The sequence below is a fragment of the Neofelis nebulosa genome, chromosome 10, assembly GCF_028018385.1.
Source record: "Neofelis nebulosa isolate mNeoNeb1 chromosome 10, mNeoNeb1.pri, whole genome shotgun sequence".
Lineage (NCBI taxonomy): Eukaryota > Metazoa > Chordata > Mammalia > Carnivora > Felidae > Neofelis > Neofelis nebulosa.
Window position 1 is genome coordinate 68643029 of NC_080791.1, and position 16275 is coordinate 68659303.

At 50.6% G+C, this 16275-nt stretch overlaps 1 protein-coding gene across 16 annotated transcripts in view; it reads left to right on the plus strand.

Moving 5' to 3' along the window:
* Positions 1 to 16275, plus strand: part of MICAL2 (microtubule associated monooxygenase, calponin and LIM domain containing 2) — a 225088-nt gene that overhangs the window by 108812 nt on the left and 100001 nt on the right. For 11 of the 16 annotated variants that reach the window (XM_058688266.1, XM_058688260.1, XM_058688263.1 and 8 more), the window contains 6 exons: positions 281 to 387; positions 8915 to 8983; positions 12382 to 12531; positions 13931 to 14053; positions 15300 to 15518; positions 15748 to 15849. In XM_058688266.1, the coding sequence (XP_058544249.1) occupies positions 281 to 387; positions 8915 to 8983; positions 12382 to 12531; positions 13931 to 14053; positions 15300 to 15518; positions 15748 to 15849 (770 nt within the window). The remainder of the gene's footprint in view (positions 1 to 280; positions 388 to 8914; positions 8984 to 12381; positions 12532 to 13930; positions 14054 to 15299; positions 15519 to 15747; positions 15850 to 16275) is intronic. The other 5 variants (XM_058688267.1, XM_058688270.1, XM_058688269.1 and 2 more) reach the window with 1 other exon arrangement.

Sequence of the window (16275 nt, forward strand, 5' to 3'; positions counted from 1 at the left end):
TCTCACTTTGAGGCCAAATGGGAGTGGACCCCACCCACCCAGACCTGTGTGTGTAAGTGGGTGTGTGTGGCAGGTGCCACGAAAGGTTGAAGGTCTACCCCTGTGGCTGGGAGGTCATGGATGGAGATACACAGCCCCTACCCAGCTCACTTGTATCTTTCGTTACGGGTAAGGGAGTTATTTGGAGGGACCTGTAGCAATGACCCCCTCCCCCACCGCCCCGAGTCCTGGAGTCGCGGTGGTGGGGTCTAACCTCTGTCATATTTTTATTTATGAATAGATTCTTGGGGCAAAAACTATGGAGAAAATGCTGACCTCAGCTTGGCCAAATCCTTCATTTCTCACAACTATCTCAACCTCACGTTTCCGAGGAAGAGGACCCCGCGAGTAAGTGTCGACCTGCTTCTGTTTGGTGTCTCTTTGCTCATGGATGGGGCAAGGGGGAGGGCAATGTCCTGCTCTCCGTCTGTTAATGCTGATGAATTACACAGATAAGGTGCTCACGGAAGACAAGAGCAAAGCTCAGTTTAGTGACTGACCGCTTTTGGAAGTCGCCCCGGCACCGTGTAGCTGGCTTCAGTGACCTGAAAGTGGTTCTAGGAAGGGCGTGGCAGAGAGCTGAGAGTTCACGCGGCTGGAGCGTTTTTTAAAGTAAATCAATATTACGCTATATGTTAACTAACTAGAATGTAAATAAAAATTTGAAAAAAAATAATAAAGTAAATCAGATTAGCCCTGGCTGCTAAGGGGGGAGGGGAAGGAGGAGACGATTTCTCCCTTGTAAAACAGTTTAGATCAGGATCACAATGGCCGTTCGTGGCAGAGGTGTGTGGGAATACTACACTGACACAGTCTGTTCGGTTAATTTCACTTCCTTCTTTCCTCCCTCCCTCCCTCCCTTCCGCAAATGTTTATTGGGCCCTACTGTTTGCCAACGTTAGTGCTGAATTCTTTTTGACAAGTAGCAAGTATACAGAGGTGAAGAAGGTAAGGTATGCCTTTGAGGAGCTCAGAGCCTAAAAAGCTTCCCAAACTTGCCTGACTTACAGCACCATCGGTCCCTCAGTAATTTTTATCACAGTGCCCCTGGCTCAAAAGAAACCCCTAAAAGTTCTGTTTGCTAAGTAGGTATAAGTCCAAGTAACTTGGTAGGGGTATTTTGCAAGGTGTATAACAGACCTCACCGTGTTTCCCTAGAAAATTTAAAGTATCCTATGACTCTTCTGCAAGTACACTATGGGGCCACGGGCTGCCCTGGTAGACAGTTTGGGAATTAGGAGCCTAATGAGAAATTGTCATTTTATTTGAATGATGGCATCGCCATGCTAGACAGGATACAAGTTATCTTGCTCAACGTGCTTATTTTACAGATCAAAAAATTAGAGGCCCAGAGATATCAGGTGGCAAGTACTCACACAAAGCTCGCCTCCCTCCACAGAGCGGCGGGACAGCCGAGAGGGCCTTTGCGTGTGTCTCAGTCTCTCTAGGTTGCCGACAGTCTCCTACTCGTGGTCAGTCGTGCCCGGTCCTGTCAGCCCTCCACCCAGGGTGGGGCTGGGGCCACGTAGCCTCCTTTCTTTCCCTCAGTTGTGTGAGCAGTGGTCAGTTTTTCCACTGAGGTCTAGGCTCCCAGGAACGTCGTAGCCTTTGAGCTAACTCCAGGAGTGGGCACGTAATGTTCTGCCACACCCTGTCTACGGGACGGAACGGGCCAGCAAGGCGAGGGCTGAGGCAGGAAGGTGTGTGGGTCGGCACACCACAGCTAAGGGGCCACGCCTCGCCCATACACAGGCTCTGTGCGAAGGCACCGTGGCCTACCGCACGTCCTACTGAGTGCAAGCTACCTTCTGGAGCCCAGTCATAGGCTTATTTCACCCCAGCCCAGCTAGCTTTCCTCCAAGGATCCCCACTTTGGGCTTCCCCATTCCAAGCAAGCCAATGCAGCCTTTCTGGAAACAGAGGCAAATATTTAACCCCTTTCTCCATTCACCAGCTTTCTCCCACCACTCAGCCCACAACTGGGAACAGCAGGGGGAACTGGAAAGGAGTGTTTACACCTATCACTCACCCCGCCTCTGTTTACAGAGTGACGGAATTGAACCAGCCTGGCCAGCTCTGGGTCACGTGGTAGGAATGGTCAGCAAGGCCAGCCAGGCCCTCCAAGGGCTGCTAGGTCCTCACCCCACTTCTTGCTGGCTTTGCTACAAAATGCAGGGGGAGTGGGTGGGCTCTGCCTGGCCCCGCCCCGGCTAAGTTTGAACCATGTCCAGTCACCCCCAAAGTGTGCTAAATGGACTGCCCATCCTGCGAGGGGTCCGGTCCCTCCCCCTGCCCCATTTATGCCTAGGATTGCCACGCTGTTTGGATAGGTAGAAAGAGTAGGTCATTGAAGTAAGTGCTTGGCATGGGCATTATGTGTCCTGTTGCACCTCAGATTGATCGAATGCTTCCTCTGGGTGGGCTGGTGAGTTAGGCCCCTGGATCACATTCTGCCTTAGTCATCACTGACTAAGAGACGGTCCACCGCTCAGTGCCAGTGCAGTGATCAGACCACACACAAGGTACCCCCTCCCCATCTGACCATGTGTCTTCTTGTACCCGCACACTATTTGGTTTGGGGAACCTACCTGCAATCCTCCTTGGCCTTGGCATTTCCCACAAGCAGCGTACTCAATACGCTCCAGCTTCCCGCAGGATGGGCACGGAGGACGTCTGCACAGGAGACTCTGAAGACTGCACACACCCAGAGGCTCCACCATGGTCACACCCAGAAGGTGTCGGTGCAGTTAGACACACAGTCCTCAGCGCCCCAGCTCAGGCGCCCCTGTGGACCAGCCGTGCAGGCTAGACCTTGCCCACATGACTACGCCACAGCACACAGCCAGGATCTGTACACATAGGGGCATCTGTATTCAACCTCACCCCCTTTCCCCATCCCTCCCTGGCCCTGTCGATGCCCTCACTAACTTCCAGAGGAGCATCTTGATATGGGGATCGAGGAGCCCATATTTGTTCACAATGCGGCATCTTAATCTGGAGAGGGTCCGTTTTTCTCTGTGGAGCCAGTCTTAAAAATTTCTCTCCCTCTCTCCTGGTTTTCACTGCTGGTGTTAAATTGTTGTCTCATCCCTAAGCCTGACAGCATCCAAATCCCAACCAGGCTGATCAACTCCAGGCAAAATAAAAGACTTTTTACCTCCAAGGACCTTGTTTGCTTTTAGAGAATATAACTTTCCCCTCAGTCCGCCAGGAGGATCGTCCCTCTGGTGAGTGGTAAACGACTGAGGTTGACTGATCACTTCCGGAGACTGAATGGCCATGCCTGGGGAAAGAAGAAGAGCTTGGGGATTATATTTTCCTCTTTAAAAGCTCTCAGTCTGCTTCTGAAGATCTGCCTCTGGTCCTGTGGCATAGGAAAATTCCCGGGGACTCCAGAGCTCCTGTCACCATGCACCACAAGTCACGCCTGAACACACATACATGGTCCCTGTCCTCCTGGGTATGTGCTCCTAGACCTACTGCTTGTGGGTAATGCCTGCATTTATGGCCACTCCAGTCACTGCATACAGTATGTTACAACACACTCGGGGCGCCTGATCTTTGTTTCCCCATTCTGAGCCCACTCCTTGGAGGACAACACAACACAGAGGTGTCCCTTATTCATGACAAGCCCATCCCAGAAGCCACGTTGGCAGCCCCAGGGTGTTCATCCTGCTCAGCTGGCTGACTGTGACCCAGGCGGCGGGCGTTCTCCATCAGCGCTGATCCCGGGAGAGTGGAGTTCACAGAGCATGGCTCGCGTGGGTGTCTGGTCTCATCAGTGAGGGTGCCCGCCCAGCTCTCCTCTCCTCACTCCTCCCATACAAACACTTTCCAAAGAGCCAGGGGCATTAGGTAAGGAAGTCTTTCTTCCATCCATATTTACTGAGCGTCTATATTATGTGGGGTTCTCCTGTCGGCGCTGAGGGTAGAGCAGAGAACAAGACAGGCAAGGAGGCTGCCCGAGGATGCTGACTTTCCAGGGGCACCATCTGAATTCCTCTCCCCTTCCCCAGCTGCTCTCACAGAACCTCCACCCAGCAGCCAGGGCTCCCCACCAGCTTTCTAGTACTTCTCAATCCAGAGATGTGAAGAAAGCCCAGGAGGGTCGAGAGCACCGGGTGCAGATGCTGCCCGGCCGAGCAAGCACCAGGCCTTCGAGCTGCCGCTGTGGCACCTGCGGTTTGAAGGCTGATCTCTCTCCTGTTCTCTGTGCAACGCAGCAGGGGATTCTGAGCTAACCTACAGAATGGGAATACGTTTGAAGCCAGGTAGACAAAACCATATTTAGGCCTGCTGGGGATTTGGCACACATTTGAACCTCCCTTTGCTTGTCTGCAAAACGATGGCACCAACCTCAACACGGCACTGCTCCAGTGCAAAGACAGTACGAACCAATGCAGGTGCGAGCCCCCGCTCTGCCTGCCGTGTGAGAAGGGCTCCACAAATGGTAGCTCCTGTCCCTGAGGAGTTGTGAGTAAACGGAGACGCCTGTTTTCCGAGATGAGGCAAACTAGTTGGACTGAACGCTTGGTTCTGCATCGCAGCCGTGATCGATGCTGCACCTTACAGCGTACGAAGCAGTTTCATGTGTATCTCGTTTGCTCCTTGTGTTACCTTTTGAGGAAGGTGGGGCATCTCCTCCCAGCTTTAGAGAAGGACAATCTTGCACATGGGGGGATTAAACTGCGATGTCCCATAGTGGTGGTGAAAGTCAAGGTCAGAACTAGAATTCAGATTTTCTAAGTCTCTTAACTAGCACGATCCTAATTAACAGTGTGCCACACTTCCACAGCCAACCTGATAAGTGTTGTGTGTACGTGACTTCATTAATCCTTACAACAACTTATGAGCTAGATAGTACATCTAGGTGAGGAAATAAGAGATGAAGAAGCTGATGTCAGAGACGTTAGGTGATTTTCCTAAGGTCACACAGCTGGGAAGTAAGTCATGACTCTGTTACTGAAGAAGAGAAGAGCTCCCTTGCCAGTGTCACTGGCCATCTTTCTAAATATCATGGCTGCCTCTACACATCCGGGCATTGCCTGCAATGGCTAGTCTCTCGTGCCCCAGATCTAAATCTCTCCAGGGTTAGCCTACATTAGCTAGCTAAATATAAAGGCGGTTTCCTTTGAACTAACATCACGTGAAGTTGGGCTTTATGGGAACATGATTATCTTGCACTGATCAAATAAATAATCAGTTTAGCAGGTATATGTCTTTGATTATTTGTTTAAATGGAGACACCAATTAGTTTAACAAATGCCCCGTAGTATATGGACTTTTTCAAATCTTTGGGAAATCATCATAAGAAATGTGTTCTTGGGGCGCCCGGATGGCTCAGTCAGTTAAGCGTCCGACTTCAGCTCAGGTCACGATCTCGCGGTCCGTGAGTTCGAGCCCCGCGTCAGGCTCTGGGCTGATGGCTCAGAGCCTGGAGCCTGCTTCCGATTCTGTGTCTCCCTCTCTCTCTGCCCCTCCCCTGTTCATGCTCTGTCTCTCTCTGTCCCAAAAATAAATAAACGCTAAAAAAAAATTTTTTAAAAAGAAATGTGTTCTTGGGAGAAAGGCAAAAAAAAAGCGAAAGAAAGTGAGCTATTCGTATATTCTCACGCTGTCTCTCACTGGGCACAATAAATACTTTTTTTCCCTTCTTGTACTCCATTCTTTTTTTTTTTTTTTTTTTTTTTTTTAATTTTTTTTTTTTTTTAACGTTTATTTATTTTTGAGACAGAGAGAGACAGAGCATGAACGGGGGAGGGTCAGAGAGAGGGAGACACAGAATTGAAACAGGCTCCGGGCTCTGAGCTGTCAGCACAGGGGCCCGATGCGGGGCTCGAACTCACGCACCGCGAGATCGTGACCTGAGCCGAAGTCGGCGCTCAACCGACTGAGCCACCCAGGCGCCCCTGTACTCCATTCTTCGTAGAGCAAAATAGAGTCCAAGGAGATGGGGTAGTAATGCAGCGTTGGCTTCCAGATAGAGATAAAGAGATAAGAAAAAATTAGGTAAATCCCTAAGTTTGAGTTTTTTTCTGCCTTTCTGTCTTAACCTAGCTCTTTAGTTGAGAATCAGTGCTTCCAAGATCAATTCATAAGTAAGAGTAGAGACTGTTCGGGTATGTATGTAGGTAACCTTTCCATATAGACCGAATGTTATTGTCCCATACTCAGGCTGAATCAGAGGAGTGGAGGTTACCCCATCCACTTCCTTTATTTCCCCCAAAGGATTTGCGGTCGTCTTAGGTGGTGCTACTGGGCACATTCTGTCCTAGAAGCGCTTTTTGTGAGCCTGTGGCTAACATACTGGGTTTGGATCTCTACAGGCTCTGATGTTGGAACAGTCAAGCCCTAAGCTGTCAAACGAGAGTAAGATGTGTTGCTCTTTGAGAGAAAAGCCAAGTCTTCATTTAAGGTGGAAACAACACAACACAAAACAAAAAAACGCAACAGAAAACCCTAAGATTATGCATGGAGAGTTCTTGTTGGATAGGACATCCTGTACTTTCTTGCGCTCCGGTCTCCCCCAGCAAACCATTCATAGGCGCTAGAGCCGGGGGCCCAGACAGCCTGCACCTCTAAGACCCAACATTGTTGCGAATAAGGTCATCTGTTTCTCTTGGTGTTTGCCCAAGCGTTTGGGTTGAAATCATTTCCATTCACAGAATAATGATTTATTAAAAGCTGAAGGAAATGTTGAAGGGAAGGCAGGGCCCTCAGATCTGCTCTTTTGTGGTGCCTGAACAAGGGAAGGGTCAGATTTCTGAACAAATATCAATGACTAAACAGTGGTTGATCTTATCTTTCAAAATATTAAAGGTGCTGGTGAATGTGGAAAGGGAGCAGAGGAGACGGGAGTATAAAAGCAGGGGAAGCAGGTGCTTCTGCTGGGAGCAAGTGGGTACACAGCAGTGTGTGTACTGGGGGCTCCAGGAGTTCCTGGTGCAGCACAAGCATGGGGTGAAGGGGCTGTACTCCTGGGTTTGAGGGGAGAGAGTGGCCAGCAGCCCTCCCACTGCATCCTTCCACTGCAAGTGGAAGAAAGCCTGGGATTTCAGCTGGCATGCTATTGAAAGCCTGTCTGTGGGTGGAGGCTTCCCAGGGAAGGGAACATCCATGGCCCTCGGGGGCCCGGCCATTTGGAGAAGACCCCAGCTAGAGACTGATGGCAGGATTCTGGGTAGTCTCACCATAAGCGTCAAGAGGCAATTTTACTCTAAAAGAGAAAAGCACAAAAAATAAAAGATGGGCATTCATTGAAAAGGACATAATGAAACATGAAAAACAAATAACCAAATTCAAAAGACTTTATTGTGAAATACAAAACGTTTGGATACGTTCAGAGTATGTAGCTAGCATGGCATAGATTCATCGTGACCTTGTGCAAATAACTGGTTTCATTTTGTGGACTGGACTTAAACACTGGTCTTCGGTCTTTGGTTCATCCTGTTACATATTTGTTGCTTACTGATTGGTCTCCTTGTTGGACATGGCATGTTTTCTTTTTTCGCTAAACGTTCTTCCTTTAGTGAGAGAGGTATCCATTTCCAAATCCTAGGAAACCTACTCGCTTTATGTTGCTTTGCAAGCACCCTATTTACTCTTGGCATATTGTCACATGTCCATTGATAGACATCCCAAAGCTCTGTGGGAAATGTGGGTTCAAAACTCTGCACGGCTGCAGAGACCATTGCCAGGGCTAAGATTTGTAGAATGTGAAAATGGGAGCACTGTGCCAATGGAGAAATGAAACCAAGCTGTCAATCAGTTGGTGAAACCAAACTGTCCCCCGGTTATTTTTGTAAATCTGTTACAGCAACATTGCTTTATATCCAATTAGTTGCATGGTAAAAATGCTCGTGGCAAAAGTGCTTGAAGCAAGGATGTCTGCTGCAAAGATGCTTATGGCTAACGTGCTGGGCATGGGGAGGGAGAGTGGTGTAACCCCAGGGTCAGGATAGACTTAGCTGGCAGGGTGCAGTGAAGGCACCCAATCCAGCCCAACCCCCAGACTCAGCTCCATCGGTGCAGTCCCGCCCATTCCCTCGAGGTCAGGAGGCTGACCGTGAGTGTGGCCTTTGGTGGCCCTTGCAGGGTTACTGCAATGGGCGTGTATAGAGGGGGGTTCCCAGATTTAAATGTTCAGGTTCAGGCAGCAGAAAGGAGGCCGTCAGGGCTTATTGGTAGGGCAGCCATGTGATTTACTGTCTAACCAGGGTACTTTTGAGAGGGAAAGGGAACACTGCATAATTCGGCTGGGGAAAACGATACATCGAAACTGTCCTGGGCAAATAGGGCTGTATGGTCACCACAGTTTTCAGACCATACCTGATGCTACTTTGAAGTTGATAGAATACCATTTATTGGTATTTGCAATGGCGAATGAACGGCGGATTAATTTGCCATCAAATCCCTGGACGGCTGATCGGAACCCTGGGAATCCCCACCTGTGAGGTGGGCAGTACCACTGCTTGTGGGAGGTGGTCTCCATGTTGGAACATGTGGACAGGCATTAGCAGACCTGGCTGGGACTGCTCTGAGCCCAGGGTCACTCTGACAACAGAGACAGTCCCCGCCTTGCCCCCAGAACAGAGATTCTTTGTGCTTTGGGAGGTTTCAGGATGATCTTTTGCCATGTGATTCCCACCCCTGCCGACAGAGCCCCCTCTAGGTTCAGGAAGGCTCCCTCCCGTGCGTCTGAAGGGAACTCTGTGATAGTGTGTGTTACAGCGCAGGGTAATTTATGTCCGTTTGTCTCCTGGGCTGGCGACTGTTTGCGGGCAACAGCTCAGGGCCAGCTCCGTGGCGTCGGGCTGTTAGTGGAACCGCAGACTTCGATGGCCCTGAACTCACCATGCTTTCTTGGCCGCTGCAGGTGGACGTCCAAACTGAAGAGAGCGACATGAACAAACGGAGGCGGAGAGGCTTCAACAACCTGGATGAGGTTCGTGTGTCAGTTTAAGCAAAGGCTGGTTGCCTGACGGCCAGTGGCCACAGTGCTGGCCCTTCCTTCTTTCCTCTCTCGTGAACCACTTGGTTCTAAGCTTGGCTTGATGGATAAACCATCGGGTTCTGGTCCTCCCTCCACTACTTACGAGGTGTGTAACCTGGGGAAACAGAGCCTCTCCGGCTGTGGTTCACGTCTGTGAAATGCAGGCGATAGATTTGAAATGTATGGAACTTTTGCAGGATTTTTAAAGATTAAATAAGAGAGTGTATATAATATGCCGAGCATGATATCTGGCACCTGTGTTAATCAATATATCATCGCTATTAACAGCAAGTAGGAACAGGGCACCAGCAGCCCCTCTTGTCTCCCAGTCATTGTTTCTACCTTTTGTTTTACGCATTTCTAGTCCTTAAGGCAGATGTCCCAGGGCCCACAAGTGCCACCTTCTGGTCAAAGTGGAAAATTACAAGCTACTTTGTCCAAACCAAGCACCAGTCTGCCTCCTGCTGAAAAATCGATCTGGCCAAAAAGAGAGTATCCGTTCCTGCTTCCCCAGGAAGCTCTTTAAAGAGACCGGAGGTACTCATACCATCTGAAAAAGCTGTCCTAACCCCACAAAAACAAGCATAGATGTTGTCAGCGAACTGTAGGATGCCGGCTTTAGCTAGCGTATCGGCAGATGTCATAATTAGGCCCCAAAGGCATGCGGGACAGTTTGTATAATACATTTATACCTGAGTTACAGGACTTAGAAAAGACTTTACCTTATGTGGATGAAGGTGCATTATTGCTGTATATTTTTAGGACACTGTTGTTCATGTCTGTGACTTACTTCATGTGGAAGCCTTGACCGGGATCCAGACACTGGTTCTCAACATAGTGACCTTTATAACAAAGAAAGCTACGAGGCCCAACCTGGGGGGGTGGGGGAATTGCCTATTGTTCATTGCATTTTCTGGAAGGGGCAAAGATGAGCTCTGTTCAAGGAAGCCTGGAGTTCAGCTCATGTCTTAAAATGTGTACAAATACATTTTATCCAATGAGTTCACATCACCCTTTTCCAAACCGTTTCTAGAACTTCTTTGATCCCTTCAAGAGAGTTTGTTTCTCTGTCTCTTGGCTCTTGCGTGCGCAAGAAGCCAGTGAATAGGGAGGTGGTTGAGCAGAGGAAGCAGAGGCTGGGTAGGAGAGACCTCCCACTTTCCCCAGTATGGGGTGTTGGCTCTCACTTACAGTGCCTGTGATCTGCCCCTCCCTCCTCCCTAGAGGCTTGCCTGTGATGCATGTCTCACGTGGAAGTCTGCTCCTGCCTTTCATCCGTGGCTCATTTGAGGGAGTGTTTGTGCTCTTTCTGTAGATGGCAACACAGGAGTCAGAGTGTGGGAAGAAATCTGGTTACTCCTGCCCCATCTGAGATGTTGCTGGACTGTGATTGGAGCCAGCCATTTTGTTAAAGTCAGATTTAACTAAGGAATAATTCTTTCCAAATACTCGCTGCTCAAAATGTAAGCCAGGAGCCAACAGCAGCAGGATCACCTAGCAGCTGGTTAGGAATGCAGTGTCCCTTCCCCCAGACGCCCCCAGAATCTGAATCTGCATTTGAAAGAGAGCCGCTGGTGATTCGTATGCCCATTAACCTCTGAGAAGCGCCAGTCTGTGACCCAGTGTCTTGGCCCACTTTGGCCTTGTGCAAACAGTGACCACTCCAGTAAACCTACCCTCTTCTTCTCAAGCCTGTATTGATATGCACAGTTACATTCCGTACTTTGAAGTCGGAGTGACTCTGTGTTTGTCTAACACTTCAGAGTGGCTATATGCCTACAAGGTTTCCCCTGGGGCTCTTAGGGACTCTTCAGAAGAAAAAAAAAAATCATTAGACCTTAGCTTGCTTCTTCCCATGACTTTCTGCTAAATGAACATTTCTTAGTCGTCTTGAGAACATCTGTTCCTTTGAAGGAGGTTCATTGCCCCCTTGGGAAAGCAGACTGCCCACCAGATATGATGGTATTTACTTCTGAGGCCTATGGGAGCAGATTCTGTGGTAAGGAGAGAAGACTTTCCATGAACACCAGTTATTTTCCAGGTTCTAGTATTTAGAGGATGAGCCGAAGAAGTCTTACATGGAATACCTTTTGATAAAACAGCATAACCAAGTAATGGTCACACTGATAGCACCTACCCTGATATAAAGCAAGGAGGACACTTCTGAACTTTGTGGCATCTTCTCCAAAACCCACAACCTTACTCTGATCATGAGGAGACATGCAGACCAACCCAGCTTGAGGGACCCTGTACAAAATAGCTGATCAGTCTCCTTCAAGACTGTCAAGGTCATGAAAGACAAAGAAAGATGGGGAAACTCTTACAGATGAGGGTGATTGAAGAGACGTGATAAACCACATGCCATGTGGGACCTTGACCGGTACCCTAGAACCTCACGGACATTGGTGGCAAACTAGAGTAGTCTGAATCAAGTCTCTAGCTTACCTAATAGAATTGTGCCAGGTTAATTTCTGAGTTTTGGGATTGGTAGTATGGTTATTCCAGATGCTAACATTAGAAGCATCTGGGTGAGGGTATATAGGAACTACCTGTGCTATCTTTGTAGCTTTTCTGTAAATCTAAAATTATTCTAGGGGTGCCTAGGTGGCTCAGTCAGTTATGTGTCTGACCCTCGGTTTTGGCTCTCAGGTCACGATCTCAGGGTTCATGGGATCGAGGCCCTCATCGGGTTCCGTGAGGTCAGTGCAGAGCCTGCTTGGGATTTTCTTCCTTCTCTCCACCCCTCCCCTGCTCTCTCTCTCTCAAAATAAGTAAATAAACTTAAAAAAAATAAAATTACTTCCAGATTAAAAGGTATTTTTTTAAAGATAGCAACAACAGAGAAGGGCTGGTTGAAGTTGGGATTGGGGTGCAGAGGAGAGAGGAGAAAGAAGTCCAAGGCCCGTGCCTTGCCTGACTGATACTGCCTCTTGCTTCCTCACCCCCATCCCCCCCGACCCTTCACCTCTGATGCCACATGGTGTATTTAGAAAACTGTTCTGCTTGTCACTTCATTATTGTATTGGAGTTCTCCAACAACCAGAGGAAGTGGGTTATGCTCCCATTTGACAGATGAGGACACTTCAGAGAAGTTAAGTAAATTGCCAAGGTCACGGGGCTAGGAAGTGAGTCCATTTTCAAACCCTGTCTGGCTCCCAGGTGGGTGCGCCTGTCCTTTGGGAAGATATGAGCATTGTCTCAATGGGCATCACCTCCTGCTTCTGCTTCACTTCCTCGGACCATGGTTTCCTTCTTCAGGAAACTAGTCCCCCGTCTTGAGTCCCCAGGCCCCTTCCTGATATCTGGGTGCCAGGATCCAACAACCAATGTACTCAATTTGGCCTTTGCAGCCTTCAACCTTTTCCACCCGGAGCCTGCGCTCCAGTCAAGAGTGCGGCAGCAATAAAGAAGGTGGAAATCAGAACAAAGTCAAGTCCATGGCAAGTCAGCTGCTGGCCAAGTTTGAGGAGAACTCTCGGAACCCCTCGCTCATGAAGCAGGTGAGTCCTGTCAGATGCTCGCTGGACCTGCCTTCCTGGTGACCAGAACCTGCTGAGAAGCCAGCAGAAACCAGAAGCAGAAGCCAGTTGAGGCTAGTGGTGGATTTTCAGGTAGGCCAGCCAGGCCTGGCTCGGGTGAGACTGGCGCTCCTTCTAGATCAGAAGTCGGCACACTTTTCCAAGAAGAACCAGATAGCAAGTTTAGGCTCTAGCAAATATTTTAGGCTTCGGGAACCATGCTATCTTTCTCACAACGGTTCATTTCTGTCCCAGTAGTATGACAGCAGCCAGGGGCAATACCTAAACGAATGTGCGTGGCTGTGTGCAAACAAACCTGAATTTACAAAAACGGGCAGCAGGCCAGATTTGGCCCGGGGCCCATAGTTTGCTGATGCCTCTTCTGCACTGGAGGAGAAATCCAGAATTTGGTTCCACCTTGTAACCATGACTTGGTCTGCAGCCATCTTTGAGATGCCGGCTGCCGAGGAGCCTAAGGCCAGAGTGAGAAGACATGTGCAAACCAAGGGAAACTGAGTCACGGGTCTAAGCTCCGGGGGACCAGCCCTCCCCAAGGGTTCTCTGGCATCCCCTCTCCCATGTTCACTGAGGTCAGGCTAGCAGGGCCATTGTGTCTGAGCAGGGGTGGCTGTGAGGCCGAAAGAGGCAGAATGCCGTGGGCCAGGCTGCACACTGCGCTGACTGCTCTCCAGACTCTGACTCCAGGGTCTGAGCTGCATGAGGTTCATTTTGCTCCCCTGAATTCCTTTGGGATGCCGCCGTCAAATTACAAGAGCTTGGGATGAGGGGATTGGTTCCCTTTTAGAGAACACCTGGTTGATTGGGTTTACAGGCAATCATAAATGTCTGTCTGGCCTTGATGGTGGACCACGCCCCCTCCGGGACAAACCGACCTTCCCCAGGGAGCCAAGTTTTGTTGCTATAAGGGGGCCGTTTTCCCGAGACTTACAATTCTCTGAATTTTTTTTTTTCTCTCAATTGCCCCTAGAGGCTTTGCCCCTAGAAGTCCCCAAGTGTCATTGAGGGTTCTCTTCCATCAGAAGGAATGTAGCATCTAGTGTTCCGGGAGCTTTGCCAGTTCCAGGAGGACTCGAGGGCTGGCCACCCTGGCTTGGCATGGCCTGGCGGCACAGGCCCAGTGCCCCGGGTCTAAGCCAAGAGCAAGGCCTCCCTGGGATTTACACGTTGTCCAAGAGAAGGGGACTCCAGGACTTGTTCACATGGACGGAGAGCCAGGGTTCAGGTTTCCCAGCAAGGCCCAGCTTGCAGGGGTGCTGTCTCTGCCCACCTCTCTTCTCCTCCCTCCACGTTCTCAGTCTGACTCACCTTTTCCTTCATGTTTCCCGTGGCTGCTTTTTTGGACTTCCCTTCCTCCTCCCAGGAATGCCGCATCTCAGGGATAGGTAAGCCTGTCCTGCGCTCTTCCTCTGACCCACCTGTTAACTCTCGCTGCCCCCGGCCAGAGGAGCCCACACCCGGCCCATCACCTCCTCTGAAAAGGCAGGTAGGGCTCCTTCCAGTGGACGCTGTTGTGCTGAAGTCAGAGGGGACTTTTACCCCGAGGGGCGGGGTCAGTGGCTGGCTGTGCAGCCCATGTAGGGCTGACTGTAGAATCTCTGGGAAGGCAGACACAACTTGGGGTGACCGCCCTTATAGGTAAGACTAACCAGGCATGCAGCATCTGGAAATACCTGCCAGTCAGGAGTAACATCTGCCCAACGACTACACCCTCAATGCTGCATCTGCTCGGGCGAGAACCGGCTGTACCGCGTGGGGGATTTTGTGTGAAGCTCCGGAATACGTAGCTTTATTTGCAGACCACTTGAATAGGCAGATTTCAAAACGGATGGATAAGCGGCAGTGGTGTTGGGCCGAGCTCAGGTGACCGGTTGGCTGCGCACCATTGGAGGGGTGAGGCTGGGATGTGGCGAAGGCCTCCCTCGGTGCCCGAGCAGACCAGGACCGGCCGGGGCGGCGACTGGCAGCCGCGGGCTGAGGCTTTTTCCAGCTAGCATCTCTGGGTTTGGAATTGGAACAGAAACACTGTTGTGACCACAGTACTCAGAAGCGGCTCATCAGCACCAGGAGTTTTGTGTCGCTCCAGGTGGTGGAGGCCGAGCGAGGCCCGTGTGGGTGTATTCCAGCGGCTTTCTGTCTGTGAGCATCACGATCACCTAGAGCTTTCTTTTTCGTAATTTAGTGTTTACCAATTTTAGAGAGAGAACGAGCAGGGGAGGATCAGACAGAGAGGGAGACACAGAATCCAAAGCAGGCTCCAGGCTCCGAGCTGTCGGCACAGAGCCCGACGCGGGGCTCGAACCTAAGGACCGTGAGATCATGACCTGAGCCGAAGTTGGACGCTCAACCGACTGAGCCACCCAGGCGCCCCTAGAGAGTTTTTCAGAAATATCTGGAACCCACCTCAGACCAATTAAACCAGACCCCCAGGGGGTGGGGCCAAACTTGGGTTACTTTTTCTAAGTGTCTGAGGTGACCTCGGTGCAGCTGGGACTGAGACCAGCCTCGTACAGGTCTTGTTCCGGTGAGTTGGGGGGGGGAGGCCTGAGACTGTGTATCGTTACTGAGGATGTCGGACGGTGGAGAGTCGGGACCCCGGGTTAACAGGGAATCTGACTGATGGTGGCACCTGCCGTGCCCTCTGTCCCTGGTCAGCTTGGGGATGGCTTATGGTGGGGTGGGTGTGAATGGGCCACAGTCGGGAAGGAAGCTTGATTTTCCTTCTCTCCCAGTTCCCCTCGGTGGTTGTGACGGGGCACGTGCTCCGAGAGCTAAAGCAAGTGTCTGCTGATTGCGAGTGCCCGAGCAGACCCTGGAGAGCCAGAGCCAAGTCTGACCTGCAGCTGGGTGGGCCAGGAAGCTCTCCTGCTCTGCCCTCTGCCTGCCAGGGAGCAATGGCCCTTTCCGGGGTGCTGCGGCGGCTGCAGCAAGTGGAGGACAGGATTCTCCAGGTGAAAGCTTTGCTCCGTGCCCCTCCTCTGCCTGTGTTTGGGGGTGCCTTCCTTCCCTCCCTTCCTCCCTCTGCCCACAGTGGGTTCCTCCTCTTCCTCTTCACTCCCTGTCCCCTCTGTCCCGCCGAGACAAGCCTGCCCCTACCCCCCAAACCCCCAACCTCTCTCCTGACCCTCACGGTCTCTGTTGCTGTCTCTTTTTCTTTCCTCTTTCTCACCTGGCCTGCAGAAGAGGGCTCAGAACTTGGCCAACAGGGAATTTCACAAAAAGAACATTAAGGAGAAGGCGGCTCACCTCGCCTCCATGTTTGGACATGGGGATTTCCCACAGGTAAACAAGGGGCTTTCAGAGCCCCCTCCCCCACCCAGGGATCCACATGTTGGACATCTAGCAAAGTGACCACATGTTGGACATCCAGCAAAGTGACCACGACTCAGTCTGTGCAGCTTCAGACCCTCCCCCTCCTCCTTCCATGGCATGAGGAGCTATTGACTTTGCAAGAACTTGGACCGGCATCTAAAAAAGGCCCACATGAGAAGATGCAAAAATATGTAGATAAATCATGACAAAGGGAAAAGCGAGGTAGTAAAGTGGGCTCAGGTCAAAGGAAACAGAACCAAATGCTTTTAGATCCTAGAGGGGTCCAAGTAGGCTCTGAGCGTCCTGAGAGTCAACACGGAGAAGGAGAGCTGGCCTGTCAGGAATCACATCACAGTGACTTGACCGTGAAGGACAAGTTGCTCATGACGTTGGGAG